This window comes from Anopheles moucheti, chromosome 2, assembly GCF_943734755.1.
Source record: "Anopheles moucheti chromosome 2, idAnoMoucSN_F20_07, whole genome shotgun sequence".
NCBI lineage: Eukaryota > Metazoa > Arthropoda > Insecta > Diptera > Culicidae > Anopheles > Anopheles moucheti.
The window spans coordinates 92,357,584-92,379,568 of NC_069140.1; the positions used below are offsets into that span (position 1 = coordinate 92,357,584).

Genomic DNA, 21,985 nt, shown 5'->3' on the forward strand with positions numbered 1-21,985 from the left:
ACTCGCTATTGATCGGTTTGCTGTTACATAATGCTCACCATGCTCTATCCAGTGTTTCTGTTCTGGCAATCTGTTTTACACCTTCTGCTCACAATTTACAAATACCCTGTAGAAGCCAAAGAATGTGTGGTAACGCACGACAGCAAAGATCACGTGCGTTCCCTTTTATCTACTCACATCGATGCCGCTGTGATAAATGTAAGTTACCCTTCGCGTCCGTCAAAACCCTATCAACCGTTTGAGTGGTAAGTTTTGTATTGTAATGTTGTAGCGTGTTGTATTCTCATGTATTGCTCCTTGCATTTTGCTTCCTACTTATTTGGTGGGTTTCGGCGACAAAAACAAAGAAACGCTACAGTGCGCGTGTGCTGGCTAGAGTAGCTGTGTAAAATTAAAAACGGTACAAGACAGTGACAGTAAAGCGGGAAGAGCAGCATACATTGCAGCACATTGGGGGGGTGTGTTAGTAGACAGCAATATATACTCCGGCGAAAAACAAAAAACTGGTACGAAGTTTGCTCCTATGCGTGCTTCCTTCTATGTGCACTGTTTAATAATTACCCTATGGTCTGTACAATCTGTTTTCCGGCGTCCTGCGGGTGCGGAACAATCGCGGTGTGCCGAATACACCGAAGCTGTGACGCAGCAATACTATTCACGTTTGTAGTGGATCGGTACGATTATGGCACGGCTAAACTGTACTAATACGTCACGCTTCAAGATGCACCCAACGATCACCGGGGGAGAGAGTAACCCTGCCCTACGCACACACATAGAGGATGGCAGAAGAACCAAACGAACCTTCGTCTGCTCACCTTTAAAATCTTCTATGGTATATGAGTTAAAATAAAGAGATTCAGCTCGCTTTACCTACTACCTCCTAGATGACTGCTGCAGTTTATGACTCGGAACCGAACAAAACCGATCGTCTAATGGCACTGTAACGACACCGATCGATACAAACACGCGCTCCCACTGGGAGTTTCGGAAGGGATACACCGCGTTGACTGCCCTAAATTATCTACTCCACTGTGTGCTAATTACCTACAACTATACACCTCTTCTCCTCATTGCCGCTAATAATATCTACTTGCCATGTGCGGGGAGAGATGGGAGCGTCCTATACGTGGCCACTCTGCACATCCTTGCTAAAAGCAAACTTGAATGAATGATCAGCGATCGTGCTCGTGTGTTTGTGTGAGTTTAGTTTTTTTTTCTGCCCCCCTTCACGGATCGACATCTTTTTACCATTTGGAAACGCAAAACCCCTGCTGAGCTCCATAGGAGGAGGACTCCAACACGGGGGTTACTTGCGGGAGACATTGGGGTTTTGATTTGCGTTTTGTTTGGTTCATCAACCTCTACTTGCACACCGGATTAGCTTAACCAATATTACGGGGGTGAAAAGAAAACAAACAACACTGACGGAACCGAAAGGTACGGGGGGCGGAAGGAAAGTAAATCCTATGTATATCACAATATCTAGAACATCCTCCCTCAGCGCATCGACTCTTAGCGCCCAACGGTCGTTAGGCTTCACGTTGGAACACTCGGCCGTACCGTGGCGGCCGATGCGGTCCCTACGACGGCCGGTACCGAGGATGGCACCGAGGACGATGGCGAAGTGGGCGAAGATGACACCGCCGACGACGGCAGCGATGGTGCCGACGCAGATGTAGACGTCGCGGACGACATCGAAGACGTCGGTACGGATGGGGACGGTGCAACCGATGCCACCGGTAGCGGCAGTATGATCGTCTCGTGGCGATGCTCACGCTTTGCCTTGTGACTGCCACCGCCGCCACCACCACTGGCCGTTCCACCGCTCTTCCGCCGTTTGCGCTTGGAGTCACGCTGGAACGCGACGTTGCCCGGGTCGTCCGCTAGCTGCGGATACTTGTGGATGCTGTGAATGTCCACACCGATCCACCCATCGACGTCACCGTGCGAGATGAGCTCTTCCTTTTCTTCCTCGGTCCAATCGCCACGGCCCTGGAAGCCCGCGGCAACGAGCTGCTTCTCCAGCTCCCATGCGCGCTCAACGGCCCGCTTGTGGGCGTGCTTCAGAATGCGGTGCCGCTCCTGTTCCGGATCGACGCCGTACTTGATGATGACGACCGCGTCCGGACCGTGCAGCCGCAGCTCCTTACCGTTCGCCCCGCCATGGTCGTTAATTTCGTGCGCGGAAATGTTGAACATACCGCCGAGCCGTCGCAGCTCCTCCGTATCGTCGCGCAGCTTCATCACGTTGTCCTTCACGAAGTAGAACACGTCCTGATCGTGGATGCTAAAGTGCAGATCGAGGAAGTGCGAGTTGTTGAACACGGACGACACCACATCCTGCACGACACTGTTCGAACCGTCCACTACGCTCACCAGCGCACGGCCATCGATGCGTGAGATCAGTACGCCCTCCCCGAACACGCCCCGACGGTAGGCAACGCGCGGTAGCAGATTGCGCGTCTTCAGCTCCATCTTCAGCAGCGGCTTCGGGATGAAACCAAAGTCGGCAAACTTCTCGTCCACCTTCTCGACGATGCACTGCAGACCGGACATGACGCCAAAGTCGGGTGCGAGCTGCGGCGACTTGATCGTCGCCGTTGGCCGGTAGATCATGTCGCGGGTATAGCGAGAACCCTGCATCTTCGTGACGTCGTACCCGAACAGCTTCAACCAGGAGCGCAGATCGTTCATGTAGTTGCCCTCGGGTTCGCGCCGATTGATGGGATCGTTGTTGTGGAAGCGGTAGATAAACACATCCGTCGGGTGGCGCATCTCCGTGGCCAGCTGCTCCCAGGCCGGGGTCATCCACTGGCCGACGCCGGTATCGTACAGCCGCTGTTCCATATACACTAGTCGCGTGTTAGGATCGAGCAACCCACCATGGAAGTCGATCGGTACAAACAGGCCCGGGTTGGTGTCCTTCACGATTTTACCGAACGGAGTCCGGCGGATCTCCTTCACAATTGCTCCGCCAACATCGAACAGTGCGATCGGTGAGCCATTCTGATCCGTCGCCACGTAGTACCGCTGATCGCCCGTCTCGATCGCAATCAGCATGTGACGATCGTCGTACAGCAGTCGCGACGTACGTCCAGCCTTCGGGTAGTGGATGTGGGTGATCAGCTCCGGTGCGTTCAGGTTGGCGTAGAAGTACTGCGTCACGTTACCCTTCTCATCGTGGCAAGCCACTAGCCGGCCGAGATCGTCGTAGAAGTACCAGGTCTGGAAACGATCGCGCTCCATCGCGTGTATCAGCTGGCCGCGATTGTTGTAGCGATACTTCTGCTCACCCCGGCGCACCACGTAACCACGCGCATCGTAGCTGTTGAACTCGACATCTCCAACCTGCACCACCCGATCGCCCGTATCGTAGCCCAGATTGGTCTTGTCACCCTGCTCCAGAATTCCAATAATGTTGCCATTCTCGTCGTACACGTACTTCCAGCTGTTCGTTCCAACCACCTCCATCACGTGGCCATCCGCGTTGTAGTTCACCTTGTCCAGCGAGGTTGAGCGCCCCACCATCACCTTGTGCGTTCGGATTCTGTTGCGCAGGTCGTAGTCGAGCTCCAGCCTGTACACATCGAACGACTTGATGTTGATCAGAACACTCTTCACGCGTCCGTGCTCATCGAAGTCGGTGATCGTGAAGAATTGCTTGGAGGTGTCCTGTACGACCGTACGGTTGAATGCATTGCGCGTAATGCGCAGATCGCTTACCGCGTCCAGCGTGCCCTGAGCAGGACCGTACTTGAAGCGCACGATCGGTAGCTCCTTGCCATTAACGTCCATTTCGATGCCGCTCAGCCGCGCATTACCATCGTACTGGTATTTGAAGTGTGCCGAAGCCAATCCACTCTTCGAGCCGAACTTAAGCTTCTCGTCCTTCAGAACACCCGCGTGGTACTTGAACTCGCGGCGCAACTCAAAGCCCGGCTCGAGCACCTCCACCTGCTTCACCAGACTCGTACTCTCCTGATAGGTGTACTGCGTGGAAGACAGCCCAGCAAGCACGGTCTCCAGCCGTCCAGCGGTATCGTGCACGAAGGCCACCTTGCCGCTCTGGTGCGGATGAATCTTGGCCAGTATTTGACCCTCGTCGCTGTACAGGATCTCAAACGGGTGGCGATTGATCGGCGAGTAGTACTGATACTTGAAGAACCCGAGCGACGTTTGCAGTGAGAAGGCGTGGATGTGGCCGCGTGGAGTCGTCAGTGATTGCAACGCCCCGGCATCATCGTACTGCAGCAAATAGTCCGAGCGTCTCGGTGTGGTTACTTTGAGCGGCAGACTGCTGAAGGTGTCCTTGAACGCGTACACAATGGAGCTACCATCGCCGTACTTGATCTCATTCAGCCGACCCGCACGATCGAACGTGTATTCTTCCTTCAGATTACCCCACTTCCACGAGATCAGCCGCCCGAAACGGTCGTACTCGAGGTCTACATCGGCGTACTCGCCCGACTGCGGCCGGTAGGCGATCGGACGCGACGACTTATCGTACGTCACGTTCAGCAGCTCTGTCTTATCGTCCACCGACACCGTGATAGAGGAGGTGTCCTTCTCGTACTCGAACGTGAGCAGATTCTCACCATTCACGCGCAGCTTTCGACCGACCTGGGTTAGCGTGCGGGCATTCTTCCCCCTTACCGGTACATGGCGGATGAAGTAGCGCCACTCGAAACGGTTGGAAAGATCACCATTAATCTCGGTGCGTTGTTTCGACGGCACGGGGTAGCTTTCGCCTAGCAGTGGATCTACCTCCGCCAGCAGTACGTACGGCACCGACTCCACCGAAACGGCATTGCCCCACGGTGAAACGCTTGTGGTGCCTCCATCGAGCAGAACCGTCGTTTTGGTGGCGGCCTCCCCAACCTTCGACACAACCGACGATCCCTGGATCAGCATCGACACCTCGCGTTGCGAATTCTCCGTCACCTTGACGGTGGCGCCCTGTACGCTCAGATCGAACGTAAGATCGATCACCTTGCCGGTTGGCGTGACGGCCGATGTCAAACGTCCAAACTCGTCATAGTTGTACACGTACGAGCGTCCGGTCGAGTCGAGCTTCGTCTTCAGCAATCCCGTCGGACCGTGATACTCGAACGTCACGTTGTAGTTGTCCGGCGTGTTGAGCTCGTGCAGCATCTTCATGCGGGTCATGCGCAGCCGACACTTCTGGCCCTTCGTGTTCTCGATCGAGTTCACCTGGGAGGTGTAATCGCGCAGCAGGAACACCTTGTTGCCAGCCGCATCGGTCACCGTGCTCAGCTTGCCATTCGACGTGTTGACATTGTACAGGAAGCTGTACACCGTCTCACCGGTCATAATGTTCTTGGTGGCGATATGCTGACCGAAGCGATTAAACACGTAGATCTCCTGCGCGTTCGGTGCATAGATCTCGTACTCCTTCGAGGTGCCGGCCTCTGGCAAGCTGGAAATAACCGACCGGATGCGATAGTTCGCCTGATCGGCAATGTGGACGTGCCCGTCCGGCGTCACCGTAATGGCGGAGATCGTGTTAAACTTGGCGCTGATCGCCAGATAGTGGTCCGCTTCGTAGCAGTCACAGCCACGCTCGAGACAGTTGCACTTCGATTCCGCACCGGCATACGGCGCAATCTTTCCATCCGTTCCGATCACCCGAATGCGGTTGATGCGCTGTGAGTCACTTTCCGCCACGTACAGATCACCCGACGGTGCGAAGGCGATGCTCTGCGGCATTACGAGTGTCGCATGAATGGCCAGATCGGTGTCGTAGTTCAGTGCCGCCGATGCCGCTCCGCTTCCACCCGTGCTCAAACCCGTTCCAGGTCCGCTGCCACCAGCAGTGGCACAGTGCATCGGCCTGCCGGCAATCACCCGAACACGGCCATCCGGTGTCATGCGCAGTATCATGTGGTCGTCAATGATGTGCAGCGTGTCGTCCAGCGGATTAATCGTCAGCTCCGTCGGCCACCGCAGATGCATCTCCTCTATCTTGAGCGTTCCCTCGCACGGTACCGGCTTCCAGTGGGACTTGTGCATATGATTGCCGATCAGCGTGCTGATCACACCGTCCCGATCGACCATCCGTATGTTGGTGCCGTCCGCAAAGTACAGGATGTTGTCCGACGAGATGGCAACGCCCTTCGGGTACGCAAGCTTCGCATCCCGCGCCAGCCCTCCGTCGCCGCAGTGAGCCTCATCGCCGGGCAGGCACCGTTCGCCACTGCCCACCACCGGTTCCCAGTTGTGGTCGGGATCGTGTGTGTCGTCCTTGTTGCGCACCTTGATGATCTGATGCGATTCGGGATCGGAAACGTACAGCGAACCATCGAGCGGGCTCAGCGCCATGTGGTAGCGGTAGGACACGCGTGTTGCGTTCAGCTTCACCACCGTCCGCACCGTACCGTCGATCATGATCCGCCGGATGTAGTTGAAGTCTCCCACGTACAGACTACCGTCGGGAGCTGCGGCCAGCGCTACCGGTGCCAGCAAACGTTGCTTGGTGGCCACACCGTTGCAATCCCCGCACTCCAACGGCCGCTGATGTCCATCGCCCATCGCGGTAAGAATAACGCGCGGCTTATGCTTCAGATAGATGTTGGAACCGTCGCCCTTCTGCAGGATGCCCTCGTGGAAGTTGTACCGATGGTGGATGTCCAAGTTCCAACCGCCCACCTCCGAGATGCTCATGTCATGCCCGCTCAGCTTCGTCGTCTGCACGTCCCACACCACGTCCTTGCAGTCGGTGTACTGGTAGCCCACCTTCACCACCGCCGTGGTGATGCCGTACACACGCTGCCGGTAGATGTTGAGCCGGTTCCACGGGTAGGTGAACTTAATGCCGGGATCTGCCTCAAACACGCGCTCGAACAGTATGCCCTCGATGGTGATGCGCAGATAGATGAGCTTCAGCGTCGGTGGGATCGTGTCCGGCGTCAGCTGCAGCTTAATCGTCGACAGATACCCAGCCGCACGGGAGCTATGGTAGACGAGGTTCAGACCGGTGCCGGGGATGGCGAGCGATTCCTGGATGACCTGCGACTCCGCCAGGATGGCGCTCCGATCCGGGCAGGCACCCTGGAATCCGTGCTTCCACGTGGCCAGCACGACCGGCTTCATGAGATCGTAATCGTGCGAAAAGCAGGTGTGCGGTGGCCCATGGTGCGATTTGTCGTCCGACGTAGACATCACCACCGTGTCGATGATGACGACCTCGTTCCACGGTACCTGCACGATGCGCGTCTGGGGCCGGAACGGCGAGCGGCCGAACTGGAGCGTTATCGCGCCGCCCCCGTTCACCATCAGATCGAACCAACCGTCATCCCGGGTGAGCGTGAAGCCTTCCAGCGGTGTCGAGGTGCTGACGCGCACACCCACCAAACCCATGTTGAGCGAGGTGACGACGCGCCCTCGAATGACGGCCGATCGGCTGCAAAACATAAACAAAAGCACCGATTAGTAATGCTTCAGTAGTGGACAGCGCCACACTTCCCGGGCTGGAGGAGCATTGCGTTCGCGAGGAAATTCTTCTACCAAAATGCGGTCGGTCCCATCCACTGCTGCGTAACATCTTACACGTACTAGTTTTCACAATGGACAAACAGTTGGAGAAACAGGGTTGGAACGGGTGGTGGAGCGGGGGATGGTTCGAGGGGGGGGGGGGGGGGGTTCGTGTGGGGGGGTGTACTGAGGGCGTAATATGTTATGGACGACAGAAAAACAAACACAAAACACACAAAGTTCCACGCAAAGCATCTAAGCTACACAACTACAGCATGCAGCGGTGTTGCCACCATAACCTAATTAACGCGCACCGGACCAAACAAAATGGCTGACCGGCAAACGATAAATTGATGAACTGATAATGGAATTACGTACGCGTGTACGCCAAGACCAGGAAACGGCAGAATAAAAAAAAACGAAAGCACCATGGAAAAAACCCCGCAACGACTCGGGACATGTATCCGAGGGCTGAAATGTTTTGTATGTAATAGCATTAAAATTTTCAATAAACATTCGGCACACTCGGGGACACAATGGGGTTTGTGGGTCCATGCCACAATTTAGTAGCCACAGCGCGGTACATGCGTGACCGGGTGGCGCGATTTTTTTTTGCGTTCGTTGTTCATTCTCTCGCACCCGATAATGTACACGAGATGACCTCGTTTCTTTTTCGTTTCTTTTTTTTTAATAATAATGTACATGTGGCTTCTGTCCCGTGTTAGTTGCATCGTGTTGCGTTGCAGTTTATCGTACCGTGCACCAACAACAACCCGATCGGCTGTGACAATCGTTGTCGCCAGCAGCGTGACAGCGACCCCCCGGGGTGGTGATAAATTTTTGGTTATGAACTCTGCCAACTGGTTTTGCAACAAAAACCCCGACCCCGAAGGGGGCGGGGATGGACAGGGGATGCGAACCGCAACTGCACATGCCATTGCCAGGCAGGCCGCAGTTCGGGTTGGAGGATCGCACCGAGGATAGTCCGAAAATGATTCGGTTATATTTTATTTAAAGGCTACACGAGTGTGCCGAAAATTGGGTTACTGCCCAATAGTACCCCCCCGATTGTTCGGGTTTTGGTTTATCCGGGCCCCAACCCAAAAAAAAATGGCTGACCGGATAGATCAGCCGCTACTGGTTGCTTCCTGGTGTCATATAGCAACATGGAGGCGCCCGGTGCGCCGTAACACAATGGGACCAGGGGGGACATATTTCGATGGTCTTTCCCCACTTTTTGGGAAACCTGCACAATAAACGGGGTCACGGGCCGGTACCCGGTCACGGCTGTGTGTGTGAAAAATATCTTGTTAAGTCACGCTCGTGTTGCGCTCCTGTCACACACATTTTGGCAGGTTGTTATTATTTTTTTCTTTCTTTCATTGAAAAATTTAATTACCAGTTACGCATTTATGCAACAAGAGTGCAAAAAAATGGTGTTTTAATTCCCGGCGCATGACCGGGAAAGAATGTCCGGATCAGGCTTCAAAGGATATTTTTGTTACTCCCATGTTGGGGTGTTGCTTTGCTCATATGACAAACACGACATAAGTCGGAACAATATTTTAATAACAATTTTGTTTTTCGTTTGCACACATACACTCACTCACACACACATACATACATACACACATACATACAGCGAAATATATATAGAAAATTGAGATTTGAAAAAAAAATCATCTACATAAACAAACAAAATGGACACTACGAACAAACAAAAACAAACAACACAAATTACGCCGACTGTACGCAAAAAGGTGAAACGTGTGTGTGTGTGTGAACACAATTAAAACATAAATTCGGTATCACGGTACACAAAACTGAAGATCAAAAGTGGGAAAGCTTGACATTTTTTTTTTTTGGTTTTTTGTTTGGAAGCGAGGAAAACGAGAAAGGACAACAAATGGGACAGAGTTAGGGGGGTTTTATGGCGCGGGAATGTTTTCGCGATATAGGCGTGAAAGGCCTTGCTAAACAAAGGTACTCGGGTTGAGGGGGAGTTATGCTGGAACACAGGCAAAACATGCCCTTCTGGATTGATTTGTGGAAAAAAAACCCCCCGGGATGAGGGGTAAGATGATTGTATGACGGGGGGGAATGTAAGTGTTTATTTGTTGGATGACCGGTGGGTGATGGCGGGAGGTGAGGGGGAGTGGGATGTGAGTTGGGAAGGAAACTATTCCGCAAAACAGTTTGCATCTTTTTTGTTTATTTTTCCGCTTGATTTTTCGCTGCAGACTGCAGAACAAATTCAACCATTGTCACAACATTGCTGGATCGAGTGGATCGACGGGAAGGGTAGTTTTAGCTTTAGTGGTTAGTTTTGGTTACGCGCTAGTTTGCTACTACTACTGAGAGTGGTTCCTTTCGCGACACGACACGACTTTTCCTCGCGTATGCTTTTGACCCCCGACGAGTGTGTATAGAATTCTTTTTTTGTACTTCAAAAAAAACTTTCCAATCTTTTGGTAATTGGGATGTTTCGGTACGCGGGGTCTTACCTTGCATTAAAATGATTCCAAAAAACGCTGCACGATACACGAAGCAATAGAAGTGATGGTGATAGTAGTGGTAGTAGTAGTAGTAGTAGTGGTAGTAGTTTAGTAGTGGTTAGTTTGAACAGTGGTTAGCCGAGATTGAAACGGAGAGAGAGAGAGAGAGAGAGAGATAGAAATGGAAGGAGAGAAAAGCAAAAATGGAAACAGTGATTAGATATTAGTTCTCTCGACGAGATGGGATTACATTTTATCAAACGTTTTTTTTTTTGGTTTCTTCTGCTTGGAACCACGGATGTGGGGAGTTGTTAGTAGAATTTGAAGGTGGATAGTGTCCCTAGCCATGATTTTTCCTTTGTTCACATGAAGACTGCCTTTAATTTCAACCATTTTCAGTATGCTAAGCTTACTCTAACTATGAATCGAGCTCTTGGTGATCTAATTAAAGGTAAAGGTGGGCAATGCAACAACGTTTCTAACTACTATGTTGCCATCAATCGGCGGTGCAAATGAGCAATAAAAATCTGAGGCACAAAGTGAAAAAAAAAGAAGGATTTGGCTTCCATTTTCCCAGCTTTAAGCGTCCATAGCAAACGCATAGCGCAATTGCCCAACCAAAGTATCCAGCCACGGTTGGTAATAATTAAAATATTATCGCATTAAGTGCTGGTGTTATAATCATCATCGAGCGATTGAGTATGAATTAATTTTTCACAGCCTTTCCCTGTGCCCCGTACGCAATTTGTTGACGGGTGTGAGGGGGTGCTGGTTGCGGTTGATGCATCCCTTGCCCGAGCTGCAAAAGTCAATGGCTTTTGTTTAACAAAAAAAGAAGCAGGCGAAATCGGCTCGATCGATTTACGGCGAGAACCGTCCCGGTGCGAATGGAATTTTCACCCAGCGCTAGGTGGTTTTTCACCCACCTGCCGGGCCCCCCGTCGGCGGGGGGGAAAATGACAAACCTCACACATCCAGACACGCACCACCGTCCTTCACGGGGCGTCCCAGAGCGAACGGTGTTAGCTCATTCCATCCGTGCGCGAAAGTGTGCTCGATGATGATTAATATTTAATGTATTAATTTGCGATACATAATGGAAACTGGTGTATACCCTGGCTCGCGGCACTATCACAGGGAACAAAGGAGGGTGGTGAGACAGAAGCGACAACAGCAACAACAAAAAAGCTGCATCATAAAATGATCTCATCACCGTTCCAAATATTGGGCTGCATTGTTTCCAAATGGTATCACAATATCACCGTACAATTATGATACCATTATACGTGATACACGGGCGCACCATCTTCACAAATTGTGCACCCTCCGGCTTTCGTCGCGGTGATGAAATGTCCAACGCGAAACTAAAACAAAAAAAAACTGTCGATGAAACGTATTAAAGAACATACGAAATTGTCACCCGAAAAAACCGGGGGTTCGCGTTGTTTGCATTGCGCCAATGTTTGCCGATGCCTTTAATGGGGTTTAATTTATCTTCCTTGCGAGAGACACAGATAGACACGGTGTGTGTGCGTGTTTGTGTAGACTCTTTGTTCTGTGCTGTGTTTTGCTGCTATGCAGAACCATTTCGTATGATTTTCACTGACTGGAGCTGCAGTTTGGGGAACTGTTTTTTTTTCCTCTACTCCATACAAAAAATCACTTCTTCTACACTTTTCACGGGGTTTTTTTTTCAGGGTGAGTGGACAAAAGAGAGAGAGAGAGAGAGGGGGTGTTCAAATTTTCTATCTTTTTGTTTGTTTCTTCACTTGACTCTGTTTGGTTTTTTGTTTTGGTTGAATGCGGAACATTGAAAAATTAAAACAAATTGGTAATTAGCGGGAGGATGTATAAATAGACGGGGGCACAACATAATATATTTATATAGTAATTATATAATAACAGAACGTGTATATATATTTATAGTTGATGTACGATTATGAACTTTTGCTTTGATAGTTTGAATAAAAAATTGAACGATTGTAGGCAACTTCGTGCTAAATTCGCTCCATTAGTCATGGCATAATGGAAGGGCGCGATGGCGAACAGTTAACAGATACATAAAATCGGTTTAATTTAAAAAAAAACCCCTTTTAAAAAAATATTTATTGCAAATAAATAAACTCTAAACAGTAACAAACGGGTAACAGATACGCATTTGAAGGTGAGTCCAAATGTCAAACCAAAAAAAAACAGAAACTTTGCACAAACATCGATCGATTAACGCGTTATCGACACCTGTGCGAAACGGTTACAAAGTCCCACATTAAAGTGAGAAAAGAGAGAGCAAAAAAACAACAGAAATATTTAAATCGTAAAACACACAAAACAAACAACGAATAAAAAAAAACTCCGACTGCAACTGTTCGCCAATCAACCGGGTCATAATGCCACGCGCGTTGGTTTGCCTTTTTGCAAAATTAGCATTTCAAATTGCTAGCAAAATAATAATCATTGATCTCTGCAACCGGGGGTCGGCGAGTCAATGCAAAATTAAACATGAAACAACACGCGAATGAGATGAAAACAAAAGTATGTATAACGTAACAGAAAAAAAGAAAACGAACAGAACACAACACAAAAAAAGTCATTTCAGGTAATACCGGTTGGCTGCTTACCTTTCGTTGAACGTTTCGAGCTTGGCGTAGTTCTGCAGGCTGCCCTCATCGATCAGGAACTTCATGCGTTCGAAGAACGATGCCGTAATGGCGGGCGGTTGCTTGCGCAGCAGCACATCGATTGGTTTCGGTGCGGAGACGCACAGTTGGCTCGTCTTGCACGAGTGACTACCGCAGCATTCGGGATCTTCGCAGTCGACCAGACCGTCTTAAGGATTAATTGAAGGAACAAGATTATTATGGTGTTACGGACATTGAAGTAGCAAGTGCAAGCGATACTTACCGCGATCATTATCCTTATTGTCACCACAGTTTTGTTCGAGCGGTACCGAGCAGTCCACACCGTCCCAGCCTTCGTAGCAGCGGCATTCCCACATCAGCTCTCCACTAACGTGACACTGACCGTGCTGGGAGCAACTAAAAAAACGAATGTTCCATTATTAACCTGACTCTTCCAGTAACCCTCAAGCGCATCATTTACCCATTCGGACATCCCTCCAATGTGCAGTGTTTGCCGTTCCAACCGGTAACGCACAGACATGTACCGTTCTTGCACTGTCCGTGCTCATTACAGCGTGGATCGCACAGCTTATTGTTGCAGTATTCGCCTCCCCAACCAGCGTCACAGCTGCAGGTTTCGCCGACACACCGACCGTGCTGTCCACAGTTCAGATCGCACAGCTCCTTCGAACAGTCCTCACCGCTCCACTTCGGTTCGCAGGTGCAGGTTTGCGAATCCAGATCGAACGTACCGTGGCCGGAACAGTCCGGTAGACATTGCAGCGCGTCCTGGTCCATCGTGGCACAGTCCGGTCCCTTCCAGCCCTTCTTGCAGATGCAGGTACCCTCGGCACAGAAGCCATGCCCGGTGCAGGTCGGATGGGGACAGTCCACTGTGAGAAAACGAGTTAAGAAGAACAGCAATCCATTAGACTTGGGTTACGCCAGCGATATAAGATTTGAGATATTCTTGAGCTTATTTCCACTATTCCTGAGGGGGGTTAGTCTCATGAGCGAGCGGTCAGATATACTACGAGTGTGTTTGGGCACTACGGTGAGTGTGAGTGGCATGTGTCTACAGCGGATGATCTCTACAGTGTTAGTGTTAGTACTCGCGAGTCGCGTATTGACAAAAGACCAGCGGAAAAAGATAGTGAAAGAAGGGTAGTGCGCTTGAGTTCTCAGTAGTCTCAAGAGAGCTCTTTGCTCTTTGAGTTCCAGAGTACTCGACATTGCTATTCAACGAAGGAGCTCCAAGTCCCCAAACACGGAACGAAATATAAAAAAACAAAACAAGATCCAATTACAACACAAGATGGAAGAAAGGAATTCTGACGTATAATGCTACCTTCTTCGCAGTATTTGCCCTTGTAGCCACGGACGCATCCACACTTGCCGCTGACACAGTGCCCATGCCCATTGCAGTCCGGTACTTCGCACTCGTCATGGCGCAGCGAGCACTCCTTGCCCTTCCAGCCCGGGTTGCACTGACATTCGCCGTTAATGTATTCGCCACGCTGCGAGCAGAGCACTGGACAGACACCTACAACGGCAAACGAAATAGACGTTAGAGAGATGTTCAGCCCTCGTTCGGGATACCGTTCATCACTTACTCTCACTGCAATCGTCACCACCGAAGCCAGGATTGCACTGGCAGTGTCCGAGCAGACACTGACCATTGCCGGAACACCCGTTCGGACAGTTCTGGGTCATATCCTCGGCGACCACCGCGTAGAACGCAATCTCCTGCGCATCACCGTCATCGTTGTAGATTGAGAGGAACCAATGGCCCGGTTCCATGTAGCGTGTGACCTCGCGACGCATCGATGGCTATAGAGGAAGTAAAAAAAAAACGAACGATATCATTAATAATACATTTATACAAAAGAAGTAGATTGCTTTTCACGATCCTATCAAGATTCGGGATGGGTTTCGTGAACTAATGTTCATGTTTAGTTAACGAATATTCACGCCCCATTCTACTGCTACTGATGCGTGATTTCCTGACTTCACCCCCTGAAGGATAAGGAAGTGCTCCGCGACCCTATTGCTTTCTGTCACTCATGTTCGGTGCCACTTCGCTTTGCCCGTCTAAACCTTCCGTGGGTATTTTTATCAATATTTGCCCAGTGACCTTGCCGCCGGGTGGTGGTGCCGTCAAATCAGCGCCACAGCACTCGGGGCCACCGAAACGGGGAACGACGAACAGTGGGACGTTTAGGTTGTTTAGTTAACTTTTCATTATCGCTACATCGCACACGCAAGCTCACAATGGGCCTCCTGACCAGAGAGGAGATCGCTTGTTACGGCGAGGTATAAATCGCTCAACAAATGAGGTTGACCAATGGCCGGGTGGTGGTGGTTTGGGCATTTGTCCTAGGGGGCCGCCTAAGGGGCAACGTCGCTAAAGGATGTTCAAACACGCAATCCGCTCCGTTACCATATCGGCCGGGTGAAGTGACGTCAGTGCATGCACAACGAACACCGCATGGTGAAGCATAATAGGGATCGGAATAAAACACCACTCGAATATCCGTGCACCGGCTTTCAATTACCCGAACGCGGGAAGACGATTCAAGCAAATCCGGTCGATTGTGCCGATCTAAACGAGGTTCGCTCTTCTGGCTATCGTTCTAATTAATCAGTTTTGTCTGATCTTGATGGATCGTGTAAAAACGGGTCTTGGCAGACACAGAAATCAATGACCGAGGGTGGGTCGTGAATTGTATTTTTCATCCAAAGCGTGAGGGTGAGGAATTGCGCACACACTTTACCAGCTGGTTAAATTCTACCCTACAGCGGGTTGTGGTCCCCACCCGACTTTTAAGGGACACACACACCTCGTAAGATGATGCGGTACGTACGGTTGATGAGGATGTACTTACATGAGTGGCACGTGTCTGGCGCGCATTGAAACCGCTCAGGACCTCTTTGAAGTGATACTGCGTGTGCGTCGGCAGGGCGTTACGGCGCGCGTAAACACCTATCGATGCGCCCCGGGGGATGCTGTAATCGAACTTGACGTACGCCGGTTCCGACTGGTAGAACTGCATGTTCCAGTAGCTGTACGGTGGGATCTCCTTCGACAGCCGCTGGCCAAGGGTGATCTGCGAGAAGGTGGTACCGTCCGGTGGGAAGCTTCGCGCTGGGAATGTTCGTGCACCTGTTGTAGTGTTTTTTTTGTTGTGGTTCGTTTGTTTTGAAAAAGGCAACCATATGAACCCAAAAATGCCACATATGAGTTGCAAAACAATAAGAACCCGGGAACCAAAAACAAATCAAAAAACCAGAGGTACGGAAATAGAACGTAAAGTACGGCAGTGCGCCAAAAAAGTAGGGTTAGGATCAAACAATAGAGGGAGAAAAAATATAAAAAGAGATAGAAAGGTATAGAGTAAGTGTGAAAGAGAGAGAAAGAGAGAAGAAAATAGGGAAGAGAAGCGAATGGAATAAAAAAGGTTAGTTAGTATGTATGTTGTACAAGAGATTTTGAGGCCAATCACTATGGAAGTTAGTGGTCTAAGGGTGGAGAATGTACTACCGAATGTACTGCAAACATTCCTTCCTGCCACAACTGCTAAAAACTACTCTCACACACACACAAACACATAGAATACACTCGATGCATACTAATTAGTTCTAGGATAAAGCTCCACAACCACACACACATACACACACACATACAAGTCCAAGCTAAGGTAAGCGGTCAAATCAAGCGAATGCAGAGAAGCAAATGAGTGTGTCTAAGCAAAAAAGAAAAACGCGACTAAAGCGTATTTATACAGATGGAAGGCTAAAAGCGAAGCGCCCGTGGGTAGGTGGCGCGCGTATTAGTGTGCGGCCACCGCAGTAGAGCTCCGGCACGGTGCTGAATTTAAAGCAGGTTCCACCGACATCCATTGGTGAGGTTAGTTTCCGACTGCTGACGGTGCTCCGCTTCGACGAACCCAAAAAAGTGCCTGGGAATTTCGGGCTTCGGCTCTTGCAAATCGATTGCCTGATGAAGACACACCATTCGCAGGACACACGGTGTATGTACACGGGAAGAACCTCCAAAACGAGATGAAGACGAGATGAAGTCCGGCCCCGAACGAGGGGTAGGAATTCGGGAGCATGGGAGGTTAGGGGTTTTCGGAGGGACGCGAATTCGCTCGATGCTGCTCACCTTCCAGGATGAGAATGGGCGGTGGCGTTACCTCGGGACATTGCGCTGCGGATGTGGTCGACGGTATCGTGGTGGAGGTCGTAGCATCATCATCATCACCGTCAGTAAGTGCCTGCAGTTCCGACCGTGGCGCTGTGGTGAATTCTTGCGTCAAACCATCGTTGGCTTCCAGTGCTTCGGGTGATTCGGTGGAAAGTTCATACTCATCCCGGTGACCGCCGCCACCCACCACCCCATCCTCATCGACCTCCACGAACTCGCTGTCGTCCTCCTGCACGTCGACGACGCGATAGCGAGCGAACAGCGAATCGGTGGGACATCTGATTGGACACGGTGGTGCCGGCGGTGGTTCCGGTGGACACTGGGGCCCGGCTGGCTGCTCGAGGTTGGCCGGTTTCGGTTCATCCGCTGCGGCGGGCATGTGTTCGGCCGGTGTCGGTATGGACACCTGCAGGACGTACACGGAATGCTGCACCGTGCCCGAACCGTGATCGGTGGCGATGGAAATGTTTACCAGCAGACGCGGCAATTCCGTGCCTTCCTCCGAGGATGACGTGCCGTTTACCTCCTTGATGAGGTACAACGGAACGGGGGGCTGGCCCGTTACCGGATGGACCGCGTCGGGCAGTGTGTGAATTCTTACCTCTTCCCGCTGGTCCGGTGTGTTCTCGGGGGCCACCTGTTCGATGGTTTTGTAGTAGTGCTTATCGCGCTCCTTGCCGAGTTCCAACCCATCCTCCAGGCTGACCAGCGCTACCTCCGACTGATCCAGCGGTACGTGACCGTAAATTCCACCGTGTACGGCCGATGGGTCATCGTTGGACCATTTCTCATCCTCACCGAATCGTGCGTCGATAACTTCCTTGGTGAGTGTCGTTTGGACATTGCCTTCCGAAGACGTCTTCAAGGTACCTGAGGACGTCACCGTGACCGTGGTAGACGGTGGCAAGTCATTATCATTAGTGATAAAAATGCCATTATCTAGCCGCGGTGCGATGCTACCAGCGAAGCCTTCGTCATCCGGCGCTTGGATGTCTTCAGCAGAACGTGCCCCATCCGTACCGGTGGTTCGGGAATGCTCATCACCATCAGCGCGTCCATTGTAAACGGTTTCATTGTTGACAGCAGTTTCACCCACCGCTGCCGCAAGTAAATTAGTCAATGGTTGGACAGAAGCAGGCAACTCATCGTTACCACGTCCAGACCACGTCTCGTGCGTGTCTTGTTTGCTGCCGTCCGGCGGAGCGGATGTCGAAGCGGTTAGGGCCACAATATCAACCACCGAAGCATGCAACAAATCGTTATCATCAAACCGTCCGTCAGTGGGCCCATCGTTGCGGTCAGTGCTGCCGGTGTCAGTTCCGGTGCTACTGTCACCCGTTGTCTGACGGCGGGAACGCTTAGCAACTACCATCACACCACCACCAACGTCACCAGGCTTCACCCTAGCGGTGGTGCCGGCACTATCAGCTACCGCGTGCAACAACTCTACCGAACGTAAGGATGCAACAATGCGCTTATCGGTTACTGTACCTGTTCCTGCCGCACCGGCGCCGGCTGCCTTGCCGGTCGCTGCCGTGGAGGCGGCCGACAGCGAGGATGACCCGGCCAAACCCGCACCACCGGACGCTGCTGCTGCTGAGGACGCGGGAGACGATTCGTCGGCCGCGATGGGTTTCGGCCGACCGGAAGCGGATTGCGATAGGGACTGATCGATGCCGAGCCCGTCACCGCCGCCACCCGGTATGCCGGCCCGGTTCGCGTCCGCTATCGTGCTTTTGGCTGCGGAGATTTCTGCCTTCTCATCGACTAGAACTGTACAGGGGTTGGTGGTTGGATATGATATACTTAATACGTTAGATGCTGTGAACGAAATTGAAAAAGGAGAGTTAGAGAAGATGATAAGTAGAAAACGCTAGCCGGATTTTAACATATCGACCCATCCGACTTCCTTGATGGAGTTCCTGAAGGTGGAGGCGTTTTGCTACCGGACACTGGAAGGCTTTACATAAGGAAGAGTGAAAAAGCCCTACAAAAGTCGTCTAAATACCCAACAAATCAAAAAAGGATCAAAGAGGATCAAGTAGCATCCAGAAGTTCCAGAGTTCTGAAGTTCATCTCCGGATGGCCCCGAGGGAAGGATCGTTGTGGTGAAGAGAGATCGTGAGAATTCAGGTCCCTAAAGGGGGTACTGGAATTAATCATCATTCCACTGAGCAGCTGACAACCAACAAGAGGGTATCGAATATTGAAAACGGATGCAAAATCGATCGTTTATTCCTTTAAACCCCTCAGGAAAAACTGACATATAGCAACAGAATGGTAGCTACGGTGGACCGTAAATGGAAACGAGCGATACAACTCGCCTTCTTCCCGAGGCGGAGTGTTACTTCCTTTTGAGGAATTGAGAATGGGATTTTACGGGGGAAAAAAAGGAACGCTAACTGTCCACCACTGGGTCTCATGTTTGCAGACGGACATATGGACAGTAATTCTATCCCATGTCAAGGTTAGTAAATCATGTTCATTAGCCAGCCGCTCGGAATGGAACCGATTGCACCCACGGAGAGCGTCAGACGAATCTCAAATAGAATAAACATCCACGCTCCAAAACAACTCCAAAACGGAGGCTTATGTCTAAAATCGTTCTTAATTGTCAACTGAAACACAAACCCCCCCTGTTTGGTTTGATGTCCTTCGGCCACGAACGTAGAATGTGCCATTAATGGCGGTTTATTACGATTCCACCAGAACTCGTGCGGGCCGGCCACACAAATTAAGTGATTAAAAAGCGTCCCAAAACGCCGAGAGTGGACCGGACCGGACCAAAAGGTTTCCTCTCCTAATGATGGTGGTGTAGAATTTCTCATTCCGTTTTTTGGTTGTTCTTGTTACCGATCATATTCCGAGGCCCTGGCCGGGTGGTGGTTATCCTGATATCCTTCCAACTGACCACCTCCGAAATCTCCGATTTTATCCGTGGAATCAAATTTAGCCCCTCGTTTTGCTCGTTTTTGTTTCGTGATGTAACGCATAACAGTCGCCTGTTACAAAGCGGTGTCCAACTCTCCCCCCAGTTGGGGTGAAATCTTTTTTGACTTTGCACAAATTAGCATTGCTTGCACACTGGTGGAGTTCCACACACACACACACACACAGAAAAACAACATGGACAAAGCTTGGACGATGTGTTCTTGCACAGCTTCCGCCTGTCCGGTGGTGCGTGTAGGTTGAACGGTTACGGACATCATGTTACCGAGGCGTTACAATCTACGCTTGGTTTTGCTGTCGTGTGCTGTTCCCTCGTCAACTGTCCTGATGTGCCCAAAAAAACCCCGTCGGTATTGGAGGCAACAAATGGTACAACATTTTGTAGCACACACACTTCATCCAGCGATGACCTTCTCTCCACCCGCCATTGAGGTTCCACAGTTTGGATAGCCCCTTTTGCCTGTTGGATCCGATATGTTCGGGTGTTTTTTTGGGTGTTGCTTGTCGCAAATGTAACATAAGGCCACCCCGGACGTATTGGGGGGATACACCTCGGACATTGTCGCGAATCTTCCATCCCCGCGCAATTGTCCGTGCTCCTCCTCTGGGGGTTTTTTTGTGATGCTTGTACCATGTACATTACGTCAGCCAATATTTCGGCCCCCAAATAGCCTCCAAACGAGTCCAACCACCGGTGGAAAGTACTCACGCGTCGGTAGGATTTAGACGTAGCGTCCCTTCAGGAACGGACCGGATGGGTCTCTATAATTAGGTGATTAAAGTGACGGTGTGTGGGGCGCGTAAAAGCGTGCAATTACCTGTTAATAATAATGTTATAACGAGTATAACACTTAATAGTATCACTAAGATAGCCGTACACTTCCATGTACATTTGGTGAAGGTGAAGCCCTTGCGGAAGTTGAGTGGCGCCGAGTAGTGGTGGGCCGGCGGACCGCACATGGTGCTGCGGGGCGGCAGTACCGGACCCATGCAGTTGCGATCGTAGCTTTTCAGCGTGTCCTTCGTAGGTGTCGAGCAGGCGGAACCGGTTTTGTAGTCTATCGGTGATCCTTTGTTGTTAATTGCTGTAATTAAAGTGGGAGAAGAGAGAGAGAGAGAAGCAGAAAAAAACGCGTTAGAACTGAGTGGTTAAGGGTCTTTATGAGGAGGAAAGGTAAAGAATTCCTGTAGTTGGGTTGACGGACTCGCGTGGTTTTGGTGCTCCAGAGGTGTAAAGCTATCATTATGCATGTTCTATTAGTTCTTCTAAGCATCACCGTACGCCCCAGGGCATATAATTCCATTATAAGTCCTTTGTGAGCAAACCGTGGTCGGTGTATGTTTGCTCAGTAGAAATTTCCGCGGGGAGATCTTCCCAATAGCCCCCGCCAAAAAAGGATCGAACCGATTAATAATGATGATGATGATGGTGGGTCCACCAACAAAAAAAGAGCTGTCCAGCTGACGGACCGCAGGACAAACGAATCATCATTGTTCCGCCATTTGGACGAAACGGGTTGGGGAATCGGGTGACGAAAATCAATTAACATAAATATCAATCTCTCTCACACCTCGCCTGCATAGTTTGTGGGTACAATGTCGGTGGCGAAAACATTCTGGCCACATGTGGTGCAATTTTATGCTTTTTTGCTTGCTTGCTTGCTCTGCTTGTGGATGGTTATTACTTTGTAATGGAGTTTATTTTTTAATTTCCAAGCTGGCACCCACCCGGTCGCGATGCTGCGCGTCAGTCGCCTGAGTCGTCTGTACTTGTAGTCTGTCCATTGTGGCGTAGGTAAGTAAGAGCCTTTTGTTTGCGGAGAGAAAAACCCTCAGCCAAAGGAAGCACCCACACCGACGCTCAACCTCAAAGCTGTAGTTTAATCCATCACAAACACTACAAGAAAGAAAACAGGCAGACTTGGGGCGCCCCTTTTACTTTTCCCTCTGGACGCTCAAGGATTTTCGCACCACTTTTGCTGTGCGTTTGTGTCTCCGGTACGTCCACCGGACTTAAAGCCCATTAAAAGGTGACGCTAAACTGCGAAGATCAATATTGACTCGGCTATTCCTGCGTACGTGTGGAAAGGAAAGAAAAAAGGGGTTTCCAAGTAGAAGAAACTCTACCAGCTGAGCTAGGATTGACACGAAGTGTCCGGAGGTCACGGTGTTGATCGCGAAATTTTGGGTGACAGTTGGGAGTGACGGAGCGACTAAACAGAAAG

The 21,985-nt window shown here is 50.7% G+C and overlaps 1 protein-coding gene across 1 annotated transcript in view; it reads right to left on the reverse strand.

Annotated features, from left to right (window-relative positions):
- Positions 1–617: 617 nt before the first annotated feature.
- The window catches only part of LOC128298351 (teneurin-m), a 181,132-nt gene continuing 159,764 nt past the window's right edge, over positions 618–21,985 (reverse strand). The window contains exons 3-12 of the mRNA XM_053034101.1: positions 20,579–20,845; positions 16,770–18,632; positions 15,490–15,767; positions 14,218–14,434; positions 13,953–14,147; positions 13,086–13,497; positions 12,888–13,021; positions 12,605–12,812; positions 9,996–10,022; positions 618–7,420 (exon numbers count right to left, since the gene is read on the reverse strand). Coding sequence (XP_052890061.1) covers positions 1,537–7,420; positions 9,996–10,022; positions 12,605–12,812; positions 12,888–13,021; positions 13,086–13,497; positions 13,953–14,147; positions 14,218–14,434; positions 15,490–15,767; positions 16,770–18,632; positions 20,579–20,845 — 9,485 coding nt within the window. The 3' untranslated portion in view covers positions 618–1,536. The remainder of the gene's footprint in view (positions 7,421–9,995; positions 10,023–12,604; positions 12,813–12,887; positions 13,022–13,085; positions 13,498–13,952; positions 14,148–14,217; positions 14,435–15,489; positions 15,768–16,769; positions 18,633–20,578; positions 20,846–21,985) is intronic.